The following is an 18,624-nucleotide window of genomic DNA, read 5'->3' on the forward strand; positions in this document are numbered from 1 at the left end:
ACAGACGGTCACTCGGCTGTATTTTCTGCTACGGAAGACATTTTGAGTCGGTCGGTTGGTGTGTCTGAACAGAAGCCGCTTGGTTCGTTGGTGGTGGGCAGCAGCAGCGTGAAGCCACGCCATCGTGTCGGAGACGAGTCAAACCTTCTTTGAATCAACGTTTTACAGTTAGACATACAAACATAAACAGAAAAATAGGATTTTTTTTTTTAAACAACGTGTTCTGTAATTCTGTTGTTTCATCGGCGTATGTGTAGCCTCAGATAGCTAGATAGCCTCAGATAAGCTAGCCTAGCGCGTAAAAGCCAAGCCACAAAAGCTAAGCTAATTCCTAGATGCTAGCGAGTTAGCATCGCCCCAGCTGGCCTACCCTCGTCCTCCTCGACAGCCCTCCTCGGCCCCTTTCACCCAGGCACCATGGCTTTAAAGCGAATTAACAAGGTAACTTTGACTCACTTATCTGTAAATTAAACCTTTTTATTTATTTTTTTGCTCCCAGTTTGGTGAAAACGCACAAAGTGTTTGTTTGCTGCTAATGTTACCTGACGATAATTTTGAGGTGGCTAACGTTAGCCTGTTAGCTCGCTGTCTGTTCCACCACACTGAAGCTGAATGACACAGCTTTCGTAAGTCCTCGAACCGCAAATCTTCAATAAACGCATCTCTCAATGTTTGGGTGTTGACGTAATTAAAGGGAAAGGCGACTACAAGCTCCCCATTTCAACGGTACACGACGTGTTTGGACAATATGGAGCTTTGGGCCTAAGAAGCTATATGTCAAAAGTGTTGTGGAGCCTAGCCCCAAACAATGGTTTAATTTACTGATGTAACGTCAGCTATAGCGAGGCCTTTCGATTCAGCCCTAATAGCCGGACACTTTATTTCAACGACATGATGGGAATACCCGCAAAAATTGGTATAGTGTTCCTTTAAATGTATCTCGCTATTTCTGTTTAATGCATAGGCCTTTCAGTAGGACGTTAATATTTACGGTTCAGTATGCTGTCGAATTTGTGGCAACTGTTTCTCGCCTCCCATGTCAAACATGTAACCTGAGATGGTAAGTGCGAGGCTAGGCTAATATGTCACATACATGCAGCACATGTCAAAGTTTCGGTTAGGGTTCCTTGTGGCTTGAAATACTAACCCTGTCATACAAGTTGTTTCTTCTTTCAACGTGGCTGTATCCTGCTTTGGCCTCTCCCTATGCTCGACCCTGCTTTGCCTAGAAGACTCATGGCTTAAAAATAGCCCTGTGGTGCTGCTTACCTAACTATAATGGTGTGGAATTGCTGTGTGTGCCCAAGTCTAATTCTACAACAGCTATCAGCACCTTCTAAAACTTGCCTGGCACATGATGGCATTGCAGGAGCCAAAGCTGCATGCTGAGGCGGAGCTGCCTTTGGAATTGATAAAATCTGATCTGTGTATGACACGGGGCACTTGTACAGCCTTTAGTCAGAAGCATTCACTAACCAGAAAGGGAATGTAGACCTGTATGTTGTCATTTCAGGCATAGTATGCCTGTAACGCCATACAACACTCAAGTCTAACTCGTTTTGCTTGTTTTCCTTTATGTAAAACAGCAGGCCCAGTGTTTGGCTAGTGTCTTGAAGAGGATTCAATATGTCATGCTTGGTTGCAAAGAAATGGCAGGTAGATAAGCTTCATTCGATGTGGACAGGGAGAGAAGCCACTACCAGGCAATTACTAGTGACATTATGCTCTAGTTGACAAGTTCCTCTCCTGCACCAATTACCTTTACCTCTTTTCAGAGATCATGTGCTAAAATATTGGACTGGTAATAAAGCAGTCAAAAAGGATAGTGAACTTTGAATCCAGGAGGGTACTGTATGTATTAACCAGATGGCAAACAGTTGGTGGCTGTTACCTAGTGAAATTGGCACTAATTTGAATTTCCCATTTTGAGCCTACCTGCCACACCCAATGTGAGACATTCAGATGCAATTGGCTGACGAATTGGGCTCCGCTGACTACCTGTCACCAACTGATGGAAGACTATTGATGGTGGTCAATACAGGGATTGCAAGTAGCTCAATTTTAAGAGATCAGACATTCCAATATGGGACTTGACTTGACAATTGATCATACTAATACGGTGGCCAATTTGCTCTTTCGTCATACTCTGGTGTGGGAAACGCCAAATATCATGTAAGGGCAAAATGGCCGTTCTGACTATGGTCAATACAGTTTATGGTTCTGAATATTATTTTTTCTTATTAGGAGCGTAGTCCAAGTCAGCAATGAGTAACAACTTGCTCATTCATGCCTGTGTGGCTATCAGTATGTGAAGTAAGCCATAAATGTTTTTGCATGTGTCATAAGATTACTTGAACTTACCTAGTCATCTTTCTCTAAACATGTACCTGATGATGCTACAATTGGAATTGCTTGGCTTTCACCTCTGACCTCATCAGGTTTTATAAACGCCTGTTCCCTGTGCTGACAGAAGCCAGTCTTTTTTTTCTTCTTTTTTACATCCGGCAATGAGTCTTATGACATTTGTAACAGGAAATGGATACATAAACCAGGGGAGCAATGCAAAAAGGTTCCCACCCAACAGTAGGTGGGACACATGGTTACTTTTGGCTGCAAGATGGGCTGAGAGCCTTTGGCTTGTTTCTTTATATGTCTGACCATTTATTCCTCTTCTGACAGAAGTACACATCAGGGTTTCTCAGATGTGATGTAATATTCCTGATCTTTCTATGAATAAGTTCTGGCTAAAGCTGTAATTTTTCAAGAATACTTTAAGGTTAAATGGCATCTAGTTTATTGATAGTGGTGTTGATTTATTGAATGGCGGCAAAAAACGTAAAGTTGGCATGCCACTATTTCCTCCTAGATAATGATCATTGAGTAATGTGTATGGTGTTAAAAAGCTGCATTGCTGTGTGTGGATGCATCCAACAGGTTGTTAAAAATACTGCCGTTGACCGTGTCACCTCCCCATCCACTTTCCTCTGACAGTTTCACCAAGCACTTCTGTTCTGTCCCTACCTGTCTGTTTCCTCTGCGAAATGGCAAAAGGGGGGGAGACCTTAGTTAATCCCATGGGGGAAACAAATTTCAGCATCGCACAGCTGATGGCTGCTCAGATGGTCATGATGAGCGTGGGGGATGCTGTTTAGGTTTACGTTTCTTGCTCAGGGTTACTTCGACACACAGACAAGGGTCGGAAGGTGAACTGGTGACCTTCTGCTTACCAGATGGCCTGTCTAGCCACTAAGCTAAAGCATTTGCTGCAAAAAAATAGGCTAGCTTTTTAACTTTTTGACGAAGTCCACGTTCTCCGCTTTCACATTTCCGGTTTGAGAAGCATTCACATTGGGCACGACACGATTATGAACTACTGTATACAGTATTCATTCAAGTCATTGTGAAGGGAGGTACATGGTAGAGTTGAGGAAATTGATCCATTCTAAGATGCTTTATGATGTGGACGATTCTGCATTGATGCAGTGAGTGACATCGATTATAGTATGCCAACTTAACAAACAAAATCAGCCGTGCTCCTGGATAAAGGTTGCTTCCTCCTTGAGTGGCCTGATCATCTGTTTTTTCTTACTATTATGTTGTTGATCTCTCACTGAACTGTGACGCTACTCTAAATTGTACGCTAATGCTACTGAGGGGAGATATGACTGAGGGAGGCTGAGATCAACAAGTCATAAAAACTCAACCTGTATTTTGGTTTTGGACACATTTTCTTGTTGAGTACACAGCACAAAGTAGCCATTAGCAGTAATGTAGAATTTAGATGCATCATAGAATTGAATCGTTGACCGGTGAATCATAATTGAGAGATTCACACCTCTAGTACACGGTCCTGATACTTCAAGACTTCAAGATTTTATTATGTTAGTATTCACCCGTTTGCCAGAGAAGTTTGCAGTTTATAATGGGAAAACAAAAATACACAGGTAAGACATTCTCACATGTTAACATCTGGTGGTGTAAGGAAGTAATGTATTAAAAAAAAAACAATCATGGCACCGTTTCTAAATTATTTCAGGTTGAACAGGTTCTTACTTGACTTGTAGTTTGTCTCTTTCGTGTCACTAATGGTAATGGAGTTCTATTGAGATGACGGTAGATTAAACAAAGTTTAAACAAAACATTGAGACTTAATGACTACTTTTTCTGTCTTAGGAACTGAATGACTTGTCCAGGGATCCTCCTGCCCAGTGTTCTGCAGGACCAGTCGGCGATGACTGTAAGAATACTAGATTTATCAGCAGGTTTTCCCACAACCCTCTTATTTGAATTCCCTTCAGTATTACATTAAAGTGAACTTGATGAGTATCATTTAATCCTGACCTTTTCCCTTATTTATTTTTTTTGCAGTGTTTCACTGGCAAGCTACTATTATGGGGCCTGTAAGTATCAAATGCTGCTCTGGAACAATGTCTTAACATTGTCTTTATGCATTCTATTTTGAAGGCACAAGACAAGTCTTGAGGGTAATCTTGATCCAACTGTATAAATGCATGCAACTAAAAGACAGCAGAAATTTAAACATAAATATTTTATAGATTATGTCCCGACTCCCAGTGTTAAACAAAAAGCAATCTGTTTGTACCAGTGCTTTAAACATGCTGTTTATGTGCGTCAAGTAATGTCTATATATTTTTGTCTTTGCAGAATGACAGTCCCTATCAGGGTGGTGTATTTTTCCTGACTATTCATTTCCCCACAGATTACCCCTTCAAACCACCTAAGGTTAGTAGGCCTCTACTTGAAAACGAGATCGCCAATCTCTGTCTCTGAAATTGTACACACACACACGGTGACACGGATGGATATAGTTGATAAACACTATTTTCTGCTTTATCATTTAAGAAATAAATGTCAAAAGCAACGTGGACCCATTAACCCATTTTAGGGGGGAACCCCTATTTGTAACTATACCTTTCAGGACGGGAACCCCTTTTGGGGTTCCTGTTGCTATGTACCGTATATAGCAACATACACTTGTTGTTTTTTATAAATATTTGACGTTTTTCAGAAAACTTAGGTCAGGATTTAGAAGGCGTTTTTAGAATCGGCCTCGGGTCTAAATGGGTTAACGGGTGTATCTTCCAATTTAGTGTTACTGTGTAAGAGCTACTGTAGTGATTTGAGATGTTACACTAAATAGAATCTCATTATAATCAGTGATGAATCTTTATCTCTAACTTTTCTCCATCAGGTGGCCTTCACCACAAGAATTTATCACCCAAATATTAACAGTAACGGCAGCATCTGCCTGGATATATTGAGATCGCAGTGGTCTCCTGCATTAACTATCTCTAAAGGTAAGGGAACCTTTTATTTAGTAGGCCAAACCTTTGTTACTTTGTTCTTCATTTGTGGTGTGAGCCATTGAACAAAACTAAAAATACTTTTTGTGTTCCTAATCGTAGACCCTGTACATTTGAATGGCTTTGATATCTGGAAAATCAACTCTGATCTAACTTATAAGTCAATAGAAATGACAGTGGTCATTTGTAGAGACACATTTTCTTTGAGTAAATATACACTCTTTACTGTAAATATCTAGTGCACAGGTGGTGACGGAATCTTTGGCTAAGATGGCTGCCTCTTTACGCAGTGTAGTCTTGAACCATTTCACTTTCGTACATAGTTGGATCTAAATGGCATTGCTTACGACACAGTATATCAGTATCAGTATATCAACCATTGGCAATCACTATATAGTTAACCTGAACCATGTCAACAACCTAAGTCATGCACCAAAAATAGCAGATCTAAAAGCTCACAACGCAAATTGCGTTATAATCTTGTAAATGGGCTTTTTTTTGTGTTTGGAAATGTTTTGCCTGTACTGACGTGTCCAAAATGGAGAAGATGGGTTGAAAGGTTAACCTTAATTTTGGCCTGTGTTTCTCTCGTTGCAGTACTGTTGTCCATTTGTTCCCTGTTATGTGATCCTAACCCTGACGACCCCTTAGTGCCAGAGATCGCACGCATCTACAAAACAGACCCACCTAAGTAAGTTCCCATCACATGAAGAATTCACCTGTAACCTTTGAGGCAGTGAGAAAAAATGCACTCAACCATGAAATAAGTGTTATCATTAATATTTTGTTGTTCCAACAAGCAATGGGGAAAACACAGCAATGCAAGGACAAGCATGGTACAATTATGGTAAAAATGTGAATAAGGCTGGTCCAAATGGACCATTCAGAGCCTTTTAACCAAGCAGATGTTCTGCTCCTCCTCATTCATCTCAGGTATAATAAACTAGCCAGGGAATGGACAGAGAAGTATGCCATGCTGTAAGGGTAAGGTCAGTCCGCATGTCGGAGGAGGGAGAGGCTGTGTGTTGAAGATTGTCGGTCTCGTCCAAATCTCTGCACTGATACAGCGTTTGGCTCTACTAATGTAACGGGGCATAGATGAGCTGTTAAGAAGTATGTTTGCTCATATACTTGCTTGGCTGGAGAGATGAGCTTCCAACTCACAAATGTTAAGGGTTGTACACTTGTAGCGTGTACACAAAAGGTCATGAAAAGTGAGTTTGGTCATTGTCACATGTATTCAAAGTGTTAGACTTTGGTTAGAATTTAAGGTTCCTGCATTGATTTCACAGTATATGTTTAGTAAAAAAAATCCTAGGGCTCCAAACTTGTGTTGTGACCATGGCTGTTTGCATTGACTTATGTGTGAGCATCTTGGTCATGATTTTGTGACTTCAATAATGTGTCAAAAGATTAAAAAGGCATGGCATATTCCATGTTGGGTTTGAAGTATTTGGCCAATGTGTTTGACTTCTGACTTCTCCGTATTAACAGGTACAACAAGACGGCTCGGGAATGGACTCAGAAGTACGCAATGTGATCCTTGCTTCCAGTCCGAATTGATGTCATCATATAGCTGGAATAAACTGTCAATTACTGTTTTTATTTTTCTTTGCCCATTTGGCCACAACACATGTCATCAGCCAATAACAGTAATTTCTTATGATTTCTCTGCCCTCTTCCCCCCCCCCAAAAAACTTAAATTGACCCAAATGCTTTTTAGATATGTCTTCATCATGCCCAGTTTCTGCTTTTCCAAAAGATGCCAAGGGCTGACCAGTCTTCATGGAGCATGTATGTGTATAGAACTGTACCACAGCCACTTTGTAAAGAGCCTCTTGCTGTGCTCCAAACAGGAAGGTGCCAACTCAAAAAAGAAAGAAAAAGATAACACCCAACAGTTTCTCGTCATACTGTCTTGTATGACCTGGAGATCAAGATGGTGCAATCACATCTGTGAGCTTTTACCAGTAACCTATAGGGAACTCGAGGTCTGTGAATATTATACACTCACTATAAAACTGACTGTTTGAATAGATAATTGCAAAAAAAAGGAAAAAAAGAGAAAATCTGCAGGTTAATGAGAAAAAAAATGCATGTCGATAATAGACGTAATCGGTTCATGTGCTGCTGAGTATGAGAGATTGGAGTGCAAATATGTCCACTTTTAAAGTTTTTTTTCTTTTTCCTTTTGTTACCGTTATTTTTCTGGGGGTTTGTTTTTAGATTGGAGAGCCATTAGTTTATCCATCATCCACCACACTGTTCTCTTTTTGCACTGAATTCATTATTCAAAGCTCTCAATGGCTGATCGATCAACTAATAGCTCTGCTATGTAATGGATACTTTTATTTTTTTTTCTCAATAAAGTTGAACAAATTGCAATCTTGATGTACTGTTTGCTTTAGAAAATGTAACTTATTGAATTTCTGATTTCAAATGAGAATTGCTCAGTTATGGTTATAAAATTGCTAGCAAACAAGACTGGTGATCCATTTGATCTGCTTTTTTTGCACTTGTTTGATTCAATTTAGCAACTGTTGTGGTGTATTAGCCTAAATCAATTTTACACTGCATGATGCCTTTATCCAGATTAACAAGTATTGTTAACCCCCCCCCAGTTCACAGGCAATTAACCCATTTAGACCTGAGGCCGATTCTAAAACCTAACCAGTTCTGAAAACGTTCAAATTCTTACTAAAAATAAAAAAAATTGCTATGTTATAGCAACTAATGAGAGGTGGCATCCGGATTGAAAAAGGTATAACAACGTATAGGTAGCAACAGGTCTCAATGGGTTAATGTTGGCTCCCAATGCTAAATTCAACATAACCACAGCTAAGTTTCCATTTATTAGTCAGGCTTTATTACTACAGCCAACATTGTAAATAAAGCCCAGTACACAGAAATAGAAAAACAATTCAATTTTATTAAAACCAATTATTGAACACTTTTCTTTACTGTACAAAGCCGTCTCACAGGGTACAAGTATAAATAGTCTGTCCTAAGATGCATACAAAGTGATGCAGTGCCTATCAAACCTTTGGTTCAAGAATTGAGAACAAAATGCTCCAAACAGCAGTTTTTTGTTCATACATACACCACCGCACACTGGTTTGATTTGTGAGCTGTGTTTATCCCATACATCCTTATGTCTGTGGCATTAACAATCAGGAAGATTTAAATTGCATAACTTGTATCAATAGATTCACTGAGCAGACAGATGGAGGAAACCAAAACTGAAATTGCAACAGAACATCGAGCACCAAACAAGGCTAGGGTTTAACAACTTAAGCCTGATTTATACATAGGCGTTTCATGGTGTTGTGGTGAAGATAGCCAATACAAGAAATCGGCTATTGACACCATGGGACACCGTCGTACGACAGCAAATCAAGGACTAGGCTGTTTTTGAGAATATTTGCCTACAATGACATGCCCAAAATAGGTTCTCAAAGGTTGGGTTCCACAGCACATGGCTACTTCCTATATCTCAAAATACAAAAAAGATAGCTCAGTGATGTGCCATAATATAGTGCGGCACACAATGTTAGATACGTAAACAATGCTGTCTGCATTGAGATATAACCCAATGATCTTATGAAGTGATCTTTCCCCCCATTATAGTAATTCTATGATTAATTTAGTCTGAAGAGTAACATATCACAGCTTATAATGAAGTGACATGATTGAAAAGATTAACAGAACAAAATGATAGACCAAACAAATGAGCGACTGAATGTCATCCTCTGAACCCAGGTGTTTTTTGTCTCCTGAAGCCAGATGATCAGAGATCTCTTGCCTATTGACTCGTTTCCAGTTTCAGCAAGTACACTGCATTTTGATTTCACCAGGCGATACGTCTGGTGACATGATTCGGAGATCTTCTGGCTATGCAAGGCTAGTTTTCATTCTACCCCCCTAATCCAGGAATAGTTTACACCTGGGTAAGTGCAACGAACTACCTGGTACAATATGAAACTAGCGGTAATCTGGGTCTCCACAACTGGAGTTGAGAACTGTTGGTATAAAGACTCATTTTTACAATGGCATATGGAGTTGTCACTTGCTCGCCAAAAACAAACAAACTCACATATGACAGTATAAAATAGGCTTAAGCAAAACCAAGCAAATAATTGCAATCATCCCATGATTGGAATTTCCATGGGAAAGATACTGGAGAGTAACAGCAGATATTTCTGGAAAGAAAAGGAACAGGGTGCTGCTATTAGAAAGAACAGGACCCCCAAATGATGGCCAAACAAATTGCCAACACTTACAAGCATTTGGCTGGTGGGTGGGGATCCCAGCATGATTGTGCATATAGTTTAGAGAGGTGATTCTCAACCTTTTTAATTTCAAGGACCCCCAGTTTGACATGCATTGGCCACAGACCTCCATTTATTTATGTTTATCGCAGGGACCCAAATCTACAGTTAAATCCTCAGTAATAATTTAATTTGTACACTCAGAGTTACAGACCCATAACATAATGGTCCATTTGGCTCCTGACCCATCAATCATTTAGCTGGGGACTCCCTGGAACCCCCTCAAGGACCCCTGGGAGTCCTCTGACCACACGTGAGAACCAGTGGTTTAGAGGGTGAGGTACAAGGGTTCAAGTCTTTGTCTCAATTGGAAGCTTGCAAGGTTGCGAGGGAAAGGGCCCAAAACTATTTAATTTGATAATAAAATGTTTTTCCTTTCCAAAAAAAAGGGGGGGGGAAATGCTCTACCAATGTAACCCACATACTGTGTTTTCACATAAAGGTTATCAACACTCATTTTCTGCATCACATAAATTCACCATCAAACACAGCTTGTTTAAATTACAAATGTATAAAAAGGTGTGGGGACTGGAAACTGTCCAGGATAGTTTCTCTTATGTAATCCATGACTTTACGCCAGGGGCACTTAAGGTGTCAACGTTTTGAAGTTGTGTCTTGCAGGACAGGAATAACCTTAACCTTAAAATTGTTATTTAATATACAACTACTTTGCTGTGGTAAAGAGCAGTAGTAGTAGTGCTAGTGAATGATTGTGTGGTGTAAAGAAAATAATCATACTAGGTTAAATTCATAAGCAGTTCATGGCTCTAACAGTGTAATGTGTGCAAGGTCATTCAAGAACTGGTGATACTTATTACTATGTTGATGATTAACTTTGAACTTACATTACTCCAAGAATGTCCCAGAAATCTCTACCTTTCAGGTTTTACTTTTAAGGAAAATCCTACTTGCTATACCTTTAACAATTCTCTCAAATTCACTTCTTTGTCTACAGTGCATGAAATAATGTCTTACTGAATGTGACATTATTCTAAAAACAGGGACACTCAGTAGCTGTAAGGGGGCATGGCAGGTTGACCCGATAGCCACTTCCATGTGTCGCATATGCAATAAACATAACCACAGCTCGTGACCCAGGAGGAGTGTGCAGTTGAACATTTAAAACGCTAACAGTAAAACCGAGCCCCCCTCCAGTGTAAAGTCAAGGAACACATAAGGGGTATGTCTGGTTAAAAAAACATTCAGTTCTGAAAATCATCTATTATAAACAATAAAAACAGTCACTGTAATGTCAGAGGAGTGCTCGTCTTCTGTTTGTTTCTTTCAGAGGGGAGATGTATCGAGCCCAGGGGTTGGTATGGATGGATGATGTCTGCATTTTGAGATGGACACTGAAATCTTGATACCGGGGAAGGGTGGGGGGTACCTTGGAAGGAGGTCATGCTGTAGAGAGCTCCACCCCGCTGTCACAAACACCACTGTCGTTTCGTCCATCCAACTTCAGCTCCTGCACGGCAGTGACTACACACTCTTCTGGAGAGATGGATGGAAAAGTATGACCTTTGCTAAGGTTTCATTTGAGATTCCAGTTTGTATTCATGCATTTAGTTGATTGATACTTCAAAAAGAGCACATCTACAAGCTCACAAAGCTTTGCACCAATTATTTGTTGCCACACACGTACAGCTGCTTTACGTGTTTGTTTCAGTTCATACAATGTACTGGCATGTTATGCACTGTATGCATGTAATGTATCAGTCACTATGATGATATACAATTATTTTGAAGTAATAAGAAATTATTTAAAATGGAAAAAAAATGTATCAAAACCACATAGATTGTCAGGCAAAAATAAATTAAGAACTTTTCACGTGTTCTATTATAAATGTAAACACATGAAAAAATTACTATGTCAGTCTGTTATTCTTACCTTGCATTTCTGCGGTGCTTGTTGAAGACAGAGATGTCTCCGTCTCCATGTGATGGAGCGCCTCCTCCAGGACAGCCAGGGCTGCGCAATTTCCTACCGACTTCAGGCCTGCCGCCAGGTCTCTGACAGTCCCACCTGAGACCTATAGGATGGGCAGACACACACGCACGCACTTTGTCAGCCTCCCCATGAGGACACAGAATTAATGTTTTCTGTGTGCTGGAAGTCAAGGGGGAGTTGTGGGGTGCTGCAGGGGTCATATACCACCAAGTGCAGCATGACTAGAAGAATATTTAGTTATTTAACAGTATGGGTCCAGTTCAAAACCAAATGAATGTCCAAAATAAGCACAAAGAGGGTCAGGAAATTACAGCTGGAATTTTGTAATATCACTTATCATTTATGTGCCATCTCTGTCTGTACACATACTGTAAGTGTTAAAAAGAGGGAAACATTGCACACTCTTCCTCAGTTGTGCTGTGAGAACATGTCGGCCACAAAGCTGTCATCAGGGTGTGAGAGGTGAATGCCTCTCTGTGCAGTCTGTGCACCCTTATATATTTCCTAATTGTGTATGTGTGTACCTCATAACTGTCCAGGAGGGTGGTGGCGGGTGAAGGGCTGAGTCTGAAGGCGCTGTTGAGGATGCCAAGGCCCAGTGTGTGTGCCAGGCTCTCCCATCCCCCCTCGGTGCCCTCCAGGGATTGGCATAGCACTCGCTTTGTATCCTGCCCCAAGGTGGCCAAATCCCCTAATAAAATACAATATGGAATTCATTTATGTTCTCCACAAGGCTTTAACAATAATAAAAGAGTAAAAGTAAAACATGTACAAAATCGAAAATAATACACAGAGTTGGTAAATACAATTGTTTTTAACGAGAATCGCGTTAGTTAGCCAGAATATCAAGATAGCAACACAAGTTACATTAGCCAAAGTTGCATTCTCTAAAAAGATTCATTTATTGTTTTCCTACTTCATACCATGTATAATTAATAATACCTGTGTTATTACAAATAGCTGCATGCTTGATAATACTAGATCAACAACAAGCCACAACAGTCGCATTTTGCCATGACATCTGTGAATTTATCTGTGGTTCAGATCAAGATTATTATACTTAACTAAAACTAACTGTAATGAAATAAAAACTAGACTGAAACTATATTGTGTACTAAAACAAAAATATACAGAGAACGTCTATTGAGACTGGGATGTCTACATGGCTGAGAGTCAACTGCCTTCACAAAATGATGTGTTTGTATTACACAATACCTACAGAATTCTGAACTTGTTAAATCTTGCCCCTGACAAATGCCCACCCATATAACAAAAACTGAAACTAATACTGTTTGAAACTAATAAAGTCAACTAAAACTCACTCATGAATCTAAGTGAAACTAAACTCAAACTCATTCAAAACAAAACAAAACAAAAACTAAGGAAAAATACTAAATTGTAATAAGCTTAGTTAAAACATCTCTTTGGCTAGAGCATCTGGTGTGTGCTCTGAGCGCATGAGTATTGTATGCCATAAATCAAGGAGAAATACCACACACTTGGAGCTATATTGAGTGTAGTATTTACTTTGCTTATATGTTACTACCAGTGTCAGTACCTCTAAAAGACCATACTACTACTACTAATAATAATAATACACTTTATTTGTGTAGCACCTTTCCAAAACAAGGATTACAACATAATAGAACATTAAGAAAAAATAGCACAACAGTAAAACAAATAGTAAAAAAAACTAAAACAAAGCAAAAATAAAGTACAGTCATTACACACTGACCTTGAGGTGGGACATAGACTTTGCAGGGCTGTTCTGGTTCATACTCTTTACCATTGAGAAGCTCCAACACCTAAAGAGAGACAGCAGAAATACACTATAAGGGTCCACAGAAAGCGTTATTTGAGCTGCCAGCGCCTGTCTGTCACGCATGGTGGAGCGCCCTGAGTGCTTCAAGCTGAAAATAGTTGAACTTTTGGAGAGGAGCACTGCTCATTTGATCCTCCTGTCTGTGTCTGATAACCCGGTCATTTGCGACCGGATGTTGAATCGTCACCACAACCATGAGAAGTCTGTTACTTTATTGTTGTTGTTTATATTGAATCAAAGCTCCCGAAATACAATTTTTTACCAAGGCCAGCCAATGAGAAAAAAGTGACGAGAAAGTGACGACTAGTTGAGGTGTCTTTTTACCGATCAGCTCTGCGAGCTGATAAAAACAAGTGACCAAGCTAGATCTGCACAGTAACCTGGTATCTAGCGAACACAGGTGACAAGAAGGGATAAAAGGAGAGAACAGTGCCAGGGGTGCAGTGGAGTCTGAAGAGGTGGGTCTAGCACACAAACCACATGCCCACCTGAGGTGTGACGGCCATGTTAAGAGGAGTGGTTCCCGGGATGTAACCTTCATCCTCCTCTTCCTCTCCATCACTCTGACAGCAGTCCTCCTCCTTGAAGTATAGTGGCTCAAAGTTCTCCTTATGAGGATCTGCACCTGGACACACAGACGTGCGTGCGCACACACACAAACACACAGGAGAGATTTCTTTAAACTGCACTAAGAGGTGAAAGTTCTATGTTTGGGCGATATCCAATACTTTGACACTGTGAAAAATACTGCATATGGTAGCAAATACTGTGATATTCAAGGCCCAAAAAGCTTGTAAATTCAAAAGAATCAAGCAGCTCCTTTTCTTACCTGCTGCTACGAGGAGAGCTGTAAGTTTAACCGAGCCACGCCCTGCAGCTATATGAAGAGGGGTGGAACCATTGAAGGTACAGCAGTCCACATTGGCATTACCCTGTGGAGAGAGAAAGCAAAGTGGTGGTTAAAATCCACGCAATGAATGGACAGTTATATGGCTGACTCTCGTACTCCTTTCCACTGGCTGCATGTTTGATTGATTGATTGAAGTTTGAAAACGGTACAGCAGTACAGTAATTTCTTTAAAAAAAAAACAGTGCTATAAGGATAACACAAAACCCCCCGGGAGGTTTATTTCCATTGCGGTTCATTGTATCTAATTCATCATCATACAATGCAGACATATAATATAGGCACTAACACAGTTGCTTTATAAATAATTATAAAGTTATTGGCTATCGCAATCCATTGTCGGATGGCCTTGCAATGCGATCCTTTCCTCGCCGCAAACGGACGAGTCTCATTGAAATACATGGCAGAATGTTCTTCACAAAGAAACACTGGGAGAAGACTGGGTAAAATTAAAACCGCCTGGTATAAATGTTAAGTGAGCGACAGATTTTAACTCTTGAACATTTAACGAGGGCCACTTTCATCGAACGAGAACAGTGTTTGGTCAGACCTCCAGCAGCAGGCAGCCGGCCAGCGACACGTTGTCCATCTCAGTGGCCAGGTGGAGGGCCGTCCTGCCACAGCCCCTATCCTGCGCTTCCACGCTGGCTCCGCCCTCCAGCAGCTCCCGGAGGGAACGCAGGCTATTGGCACGAACTGCCAGGTGCACCGCACATTCACCTGGTAACCAACGAAACAGCATGGTGAGTGATGGGTTGAAAGAGAAAGAGCCGATGGGTTTGGGGGTACAAACTGTTGTAGGTATTCAAGGTTCTGTCCATCTGATTGTGTGTTTGTGTACATGGGCATTCATGATTGACTGATGAGTATGTTTAGATTCATATCAATTTTGATTATAATAACTCCAAGAGAACAAATAATTCTTCAAGGGTCATTTATTGTTTGCTTCACCAATCTAATAACCCTAATCTTGGGTTATCTAAATATAAATCAATAATGATAGCTGGTTATTGTTAAGGAAACACCATGTGACCATTGAGCCATTATGTTTAAAAAAGAAAAAAGAAAACCTCTATCTAGTACTGCAAACTGATGTGTGTAAAGTAATGCCAACCATCCTGGTCTCTTGTTTTTGGTAAACAATTAGGCACAGCACGGACGAAAGTCATATGGCTGCTCATAGGTGGCAATTGTATTTATTTATTTTATTTATACGTTTATTTGGAACGGGACAGCGCATATTAATGAACACATACAGAAAACAAGCAACATTACATTAAAAAAGAGCACATAATAAACATTACTAAAAGGGTACAAACAGATGAGAAAAAACAAAGGCCTAGTTTTGACCTAAAATACAAGACACTCAAGAAAAGTTGAACATTTTATCCTATTTAAAAATGTTCACATGTTTGATTGTCCATGATCCATCCTTTTAGTTGGACCTTAAAAGATGTAAAGGATGGACACTCTATTATGTTATGGTTATGGTAGATCGTTCCAAATTGCCCTTCCTTGAACTGAAAAGGAATTTTGCGCAAAGGCTGTGCGTCTAGACTGCACCTCACAATCCCCTCTGGTGACGACCCATGTACTGATGCCCGTGTCGGGCTTCAGTTTTATAAATTCCCTCATAGGAGGCGGGCATAAACCATGTCAAGTTTTATACTTCCAGTTATCAAAGGTAAAACTGTGTTTTTTTTAGGATGCTGCAGTGATGGTACCTATGTGTTTTTTTTATGAAATACCTTTATGACTCTTATATAACTGTTCTAGGGGCTTTAGTGTCGTCACACCTGTGCAAGACCAATTTGTGAAACAGTACTCGATGTGAGAGAAGATCATACAGTGCAATTACGTCCTGGCAGCTCCAACTGTTAGAAAAGGCCTATTTTTTTTTACATTTTCCAAGTTAAAGTTGACAGTGTTGGAGACCTTGATGTGACTTTTAAAAGTTAGGGTTGAGTCCAGGATGACTCCGAGGTACTTGAATTGTGTTACCAATTCAAGCCCCCCCCCCCTCTGTCAAGTCCCTACCATATGACACAATGACTACATCATCTGCATACATCTGGGCATGAACATTTTGACACACATCTGGTAGGTCAATGATGTACAGAGGAAACAAAATGGGACCCAGTATTGACCCTGTGGGACCCCAACAGGGCAGGTGAGGTAGGGAGATTTAACACCATCAATACAGACACATTGTTCTCCGTTACATAGATAAGATTTAAACCACTGTATAGCCTCATAAGAAAAGTTAAAGTGAGTTAATTTGGTCAAAATAACCTGACTATGACTTGTAGGCAATATCCAGGTAAGATGGTGGACAGTTATCCCACTGTTGATTACATAATGTTATGTCTAATGTTCTACAGTATGTCATTGTATAAACATTCTTGTGCTTATCCTTCCATGTTCAATGAATGTGATGTAATTTTAAGTGTTATAGCAAATACACCAGATGATGTAACTGTTGATGAGTGCAGTAGGTGACTGTTTTGGGAGAGGGGGTGAACTGTTGAACTATTATTCCTCACTAAGGTTATTCAATAAACAACCTCTCATAAATGCTGTCTCACAGATTGGATATAATATAGACTGTTTGTGTTTACATTTTATATTTTGCAGCCTATGGTATGTCGTGTCCATAGAGTTGTGGTGGTGGTGGGTTTGCAGGTGGCAGGAATGCCAAAGAAAAGGGCTAAGGTCCTGACACTGTTCAGTTCTGTCTATGCAATTACTGACGATCAGTGATTTTATTAGCATAAAAAAAGCTACTTCTATCCTTAAATGGTATAAAGTTTCTAGGAGATCCGCATAGCAAATTGTTGATTTCTTTTATATAATTTATCGTTGCTGTCAGACAGAAACCTTGTATCTCCATATCTCAACTTTTTATGTTTTTTACGTAGATTCATGCCCTATACTTCATCATGCAAGAGTGTCGCACAAAAATAGTGAAAATAGCAGATCTACAAGCTCACAATGCGGCACGAAGCGACGCATTGTGAGCTTGTAGATCGGCTATTTTCACTATTTTTCAAAGTTCTTAAAAAATTATAATAAAAAAGGAACGATTTTGGACATACAAGGTTTCCATCCGACAACAACGATATGTGAACTTAAATAAAAGTGCAACAATGTGTGCATCAGTGTGCGAGTAGTACCTGCTGCGTTGGGCTGGTCCACCAGCTCGGCCACCTGTCTGTGCTGCAGCAGGAAGCCCACCATCGCCCCCGCCTCCTGCTGGGCCGCCAGGTGGAGCGCCGTGTTACCACGGCGATCTGTCAGAGCGGCATCTGCCCCGGCCAATAGCAGGGCCTCAGCCGCCTCCTTCTGTTGAGTGATCACCGCCAGGTGCAAAGGAGTCTGGAGAGAGTCGCAAGGGGGAGCGAGGAGAAACGATTTCAGACCTCAGCCTGAGAGGCATTTGCAGTGACACTTTATTTAACGATGACCTCATTCCAGTTGAGTTGAGTGTGTTAACGCTTGTTTGTGCACGTTTCAAAAGTCAAAGTCCATGCATCTTCAAGTTGGGCAGCTTTTACCCAGCAGCAGGTACGCCAGATCATGCTAGCATAAGCATCCAACTAAATAATTAACTGAAGTATGTATATATATATATATACATACAAATATATGATATACAATGGCAGTTACCTGGTAGAGGTGGTTCCTCATGTTGAGCACGTCCTCCCCCGGCAGAGCACACAGCACCTGAGCTAGTCTCCTCACTGCCTCCCCTTGGCTATGGATCACTCCCAGGTGGAGACCACTGGGGGGAGGGACAGATAAAAGAAATAGCCAGACAGACATACAATAAAAGAAAGGCAAAGATGGACAAAACGAAAGGAAGACAGCAAATTGAGGGGGAAATCTAACAGGTAGCATAGAAGGATAGCATAGAATAGGCAGAATGTTGACATTGATGCAGCTCCCAGTGTGACTGTGTGTGTGTACTGACGTGTCTCCGTCCTCATCCTGAGCGGTCATGAGGTGGCGCTGTGGAACCAGGAGGTAGGCTGGGTCTCCCGAGACTGCATACTGGAACAGAGCTTCTGCATGCCTGCCTGCTGCATCTACCAGACACCGTTCTAGATCACACACTGCAGGAGAGAAACACACAAGGTCAGCTGGTCTACCCAGTACACACACACACACACACACACACACACACTCTATAGCACAAAGAAGGTTTACAACATTTTGCTATGTTTCAAACTCATCTTAACCCTTTAAGACCTGAAGCCGATTCTACATGTCTCCTAAATCCCAACAGTTTTCTG

General features: G+C 40.7%; 2 protein-coding genes across 7 annotated transcripts in view; one reads left to right on the forward strand and one right to left on the reverse strand.

Annotated features, from left to right (window-relative positions):
- ube2d2l (ubiquitin-conjugating enzyme E2D 2, like) lies at window positions 1-7,709 on the forward strand. 3 transcript variants are annotated; one of them, XM_080416902.1, is made up of 8 exons: window positions 1-441; window positions 4,174-4,237; window positions 4,369-4,400; window positions 4,666-4,743; window positions 5,213-5,318; window positions 5,922-6,015; window positions 6,258-6,313; window positions 6,819-7,709. In XM_080416902.1, exons 1-7 carry the CDS (start codon window positions 418-420, stop codon window positions 6,304-6,306), a joined length of 447 nt encoding a protein of 148 aa, XP_080273028.1. In that variant the 5' UTR covers window positions 1-417; the 3' UTR covers window positions 6,307-6,313; window positions 6,819-7,709. The 3 variants fall into 3 exon arrangements, with proteins under 3 accessions (XP_080273028.1, XP_080273029.1, XP_080273030.1); XM_080416903.1 differs by having other exon boundaries at window positions 6,258-6,308; XM_080416904.1 differs by lacking the exon at window positions 6,258-6,313 and having other exon boundaries at window positions 8-441.
- A 524-nt stretch (window positions 7,710-8,233) lies between these two features.
- The window catches only part of nfkb1 (nuclear factor of kappa light polypeptide gene enhancer in B-cells 1), a 39,669-nt gene continuing 29,278 nt past the window's right edge, over window positions 8,234-18,624 (reverse strand). For 3 of the 4 annotated variants that reach the window (XM_080416875.1, XM_080416876.1, XM_080416873.1), the window contains exons 15-24: window positions 18,303-18,444; window positions 17,999-18,113; window positions 17,506-17,707; window positions 14,883-15,052; window positions 14,255-14,357; window positions 13,914-14,050; window positions 13,339-13,408; window positions 12,128-12,294; window positions 11,544-11,685; window positions 8,234-11,146 (exon numbers count right to left, since the gene is read on the reverse strand). In XM_080416875.1, coding sequence (XP_080273001.1) covers window positions 11,052-11,146; window positions 11,544-11,685; window positions 12,128-12,294; window positions 13,339-13,408; window positions 13,914-14,050; window positions 14,255-14,357; window positions 14,883-15,052; window positions 17,506-17,707; window positions 17,999-18,113; window positions 18,303-18,444 — 1,343 coding nt within the window. In that variant the 3' untranslated portion in view covers window positions 8,234-11,051. The remainder of the gene's footprint in view (window positions 11,147-11,543; window positions 11,686-12,127; window positions 12,295-13,338; window positions 13,409-13,913; window positions 14,051-14,254; window positions 14,358-14,882; window positions 15,053-17,505; window positions 17,708-17,998; window positions 18,114-18,302; window positions 18,445-18,624) is intronic. The other variant, XM_080416874.1, reaches the window with a different exon arrangement.

Source organism: Gymnoscopelus braueri (assembly GCF_963280865.1).
Source record: "Gymnoscopelus braueri genome assembly, chromosome: 20".
NCBI lineage: Eukaryota > Metazoa > Chordata > Actinopteri > Myctophiformes > Myctophidae > Gymnoscopelus > Gymnoscopelus braueri.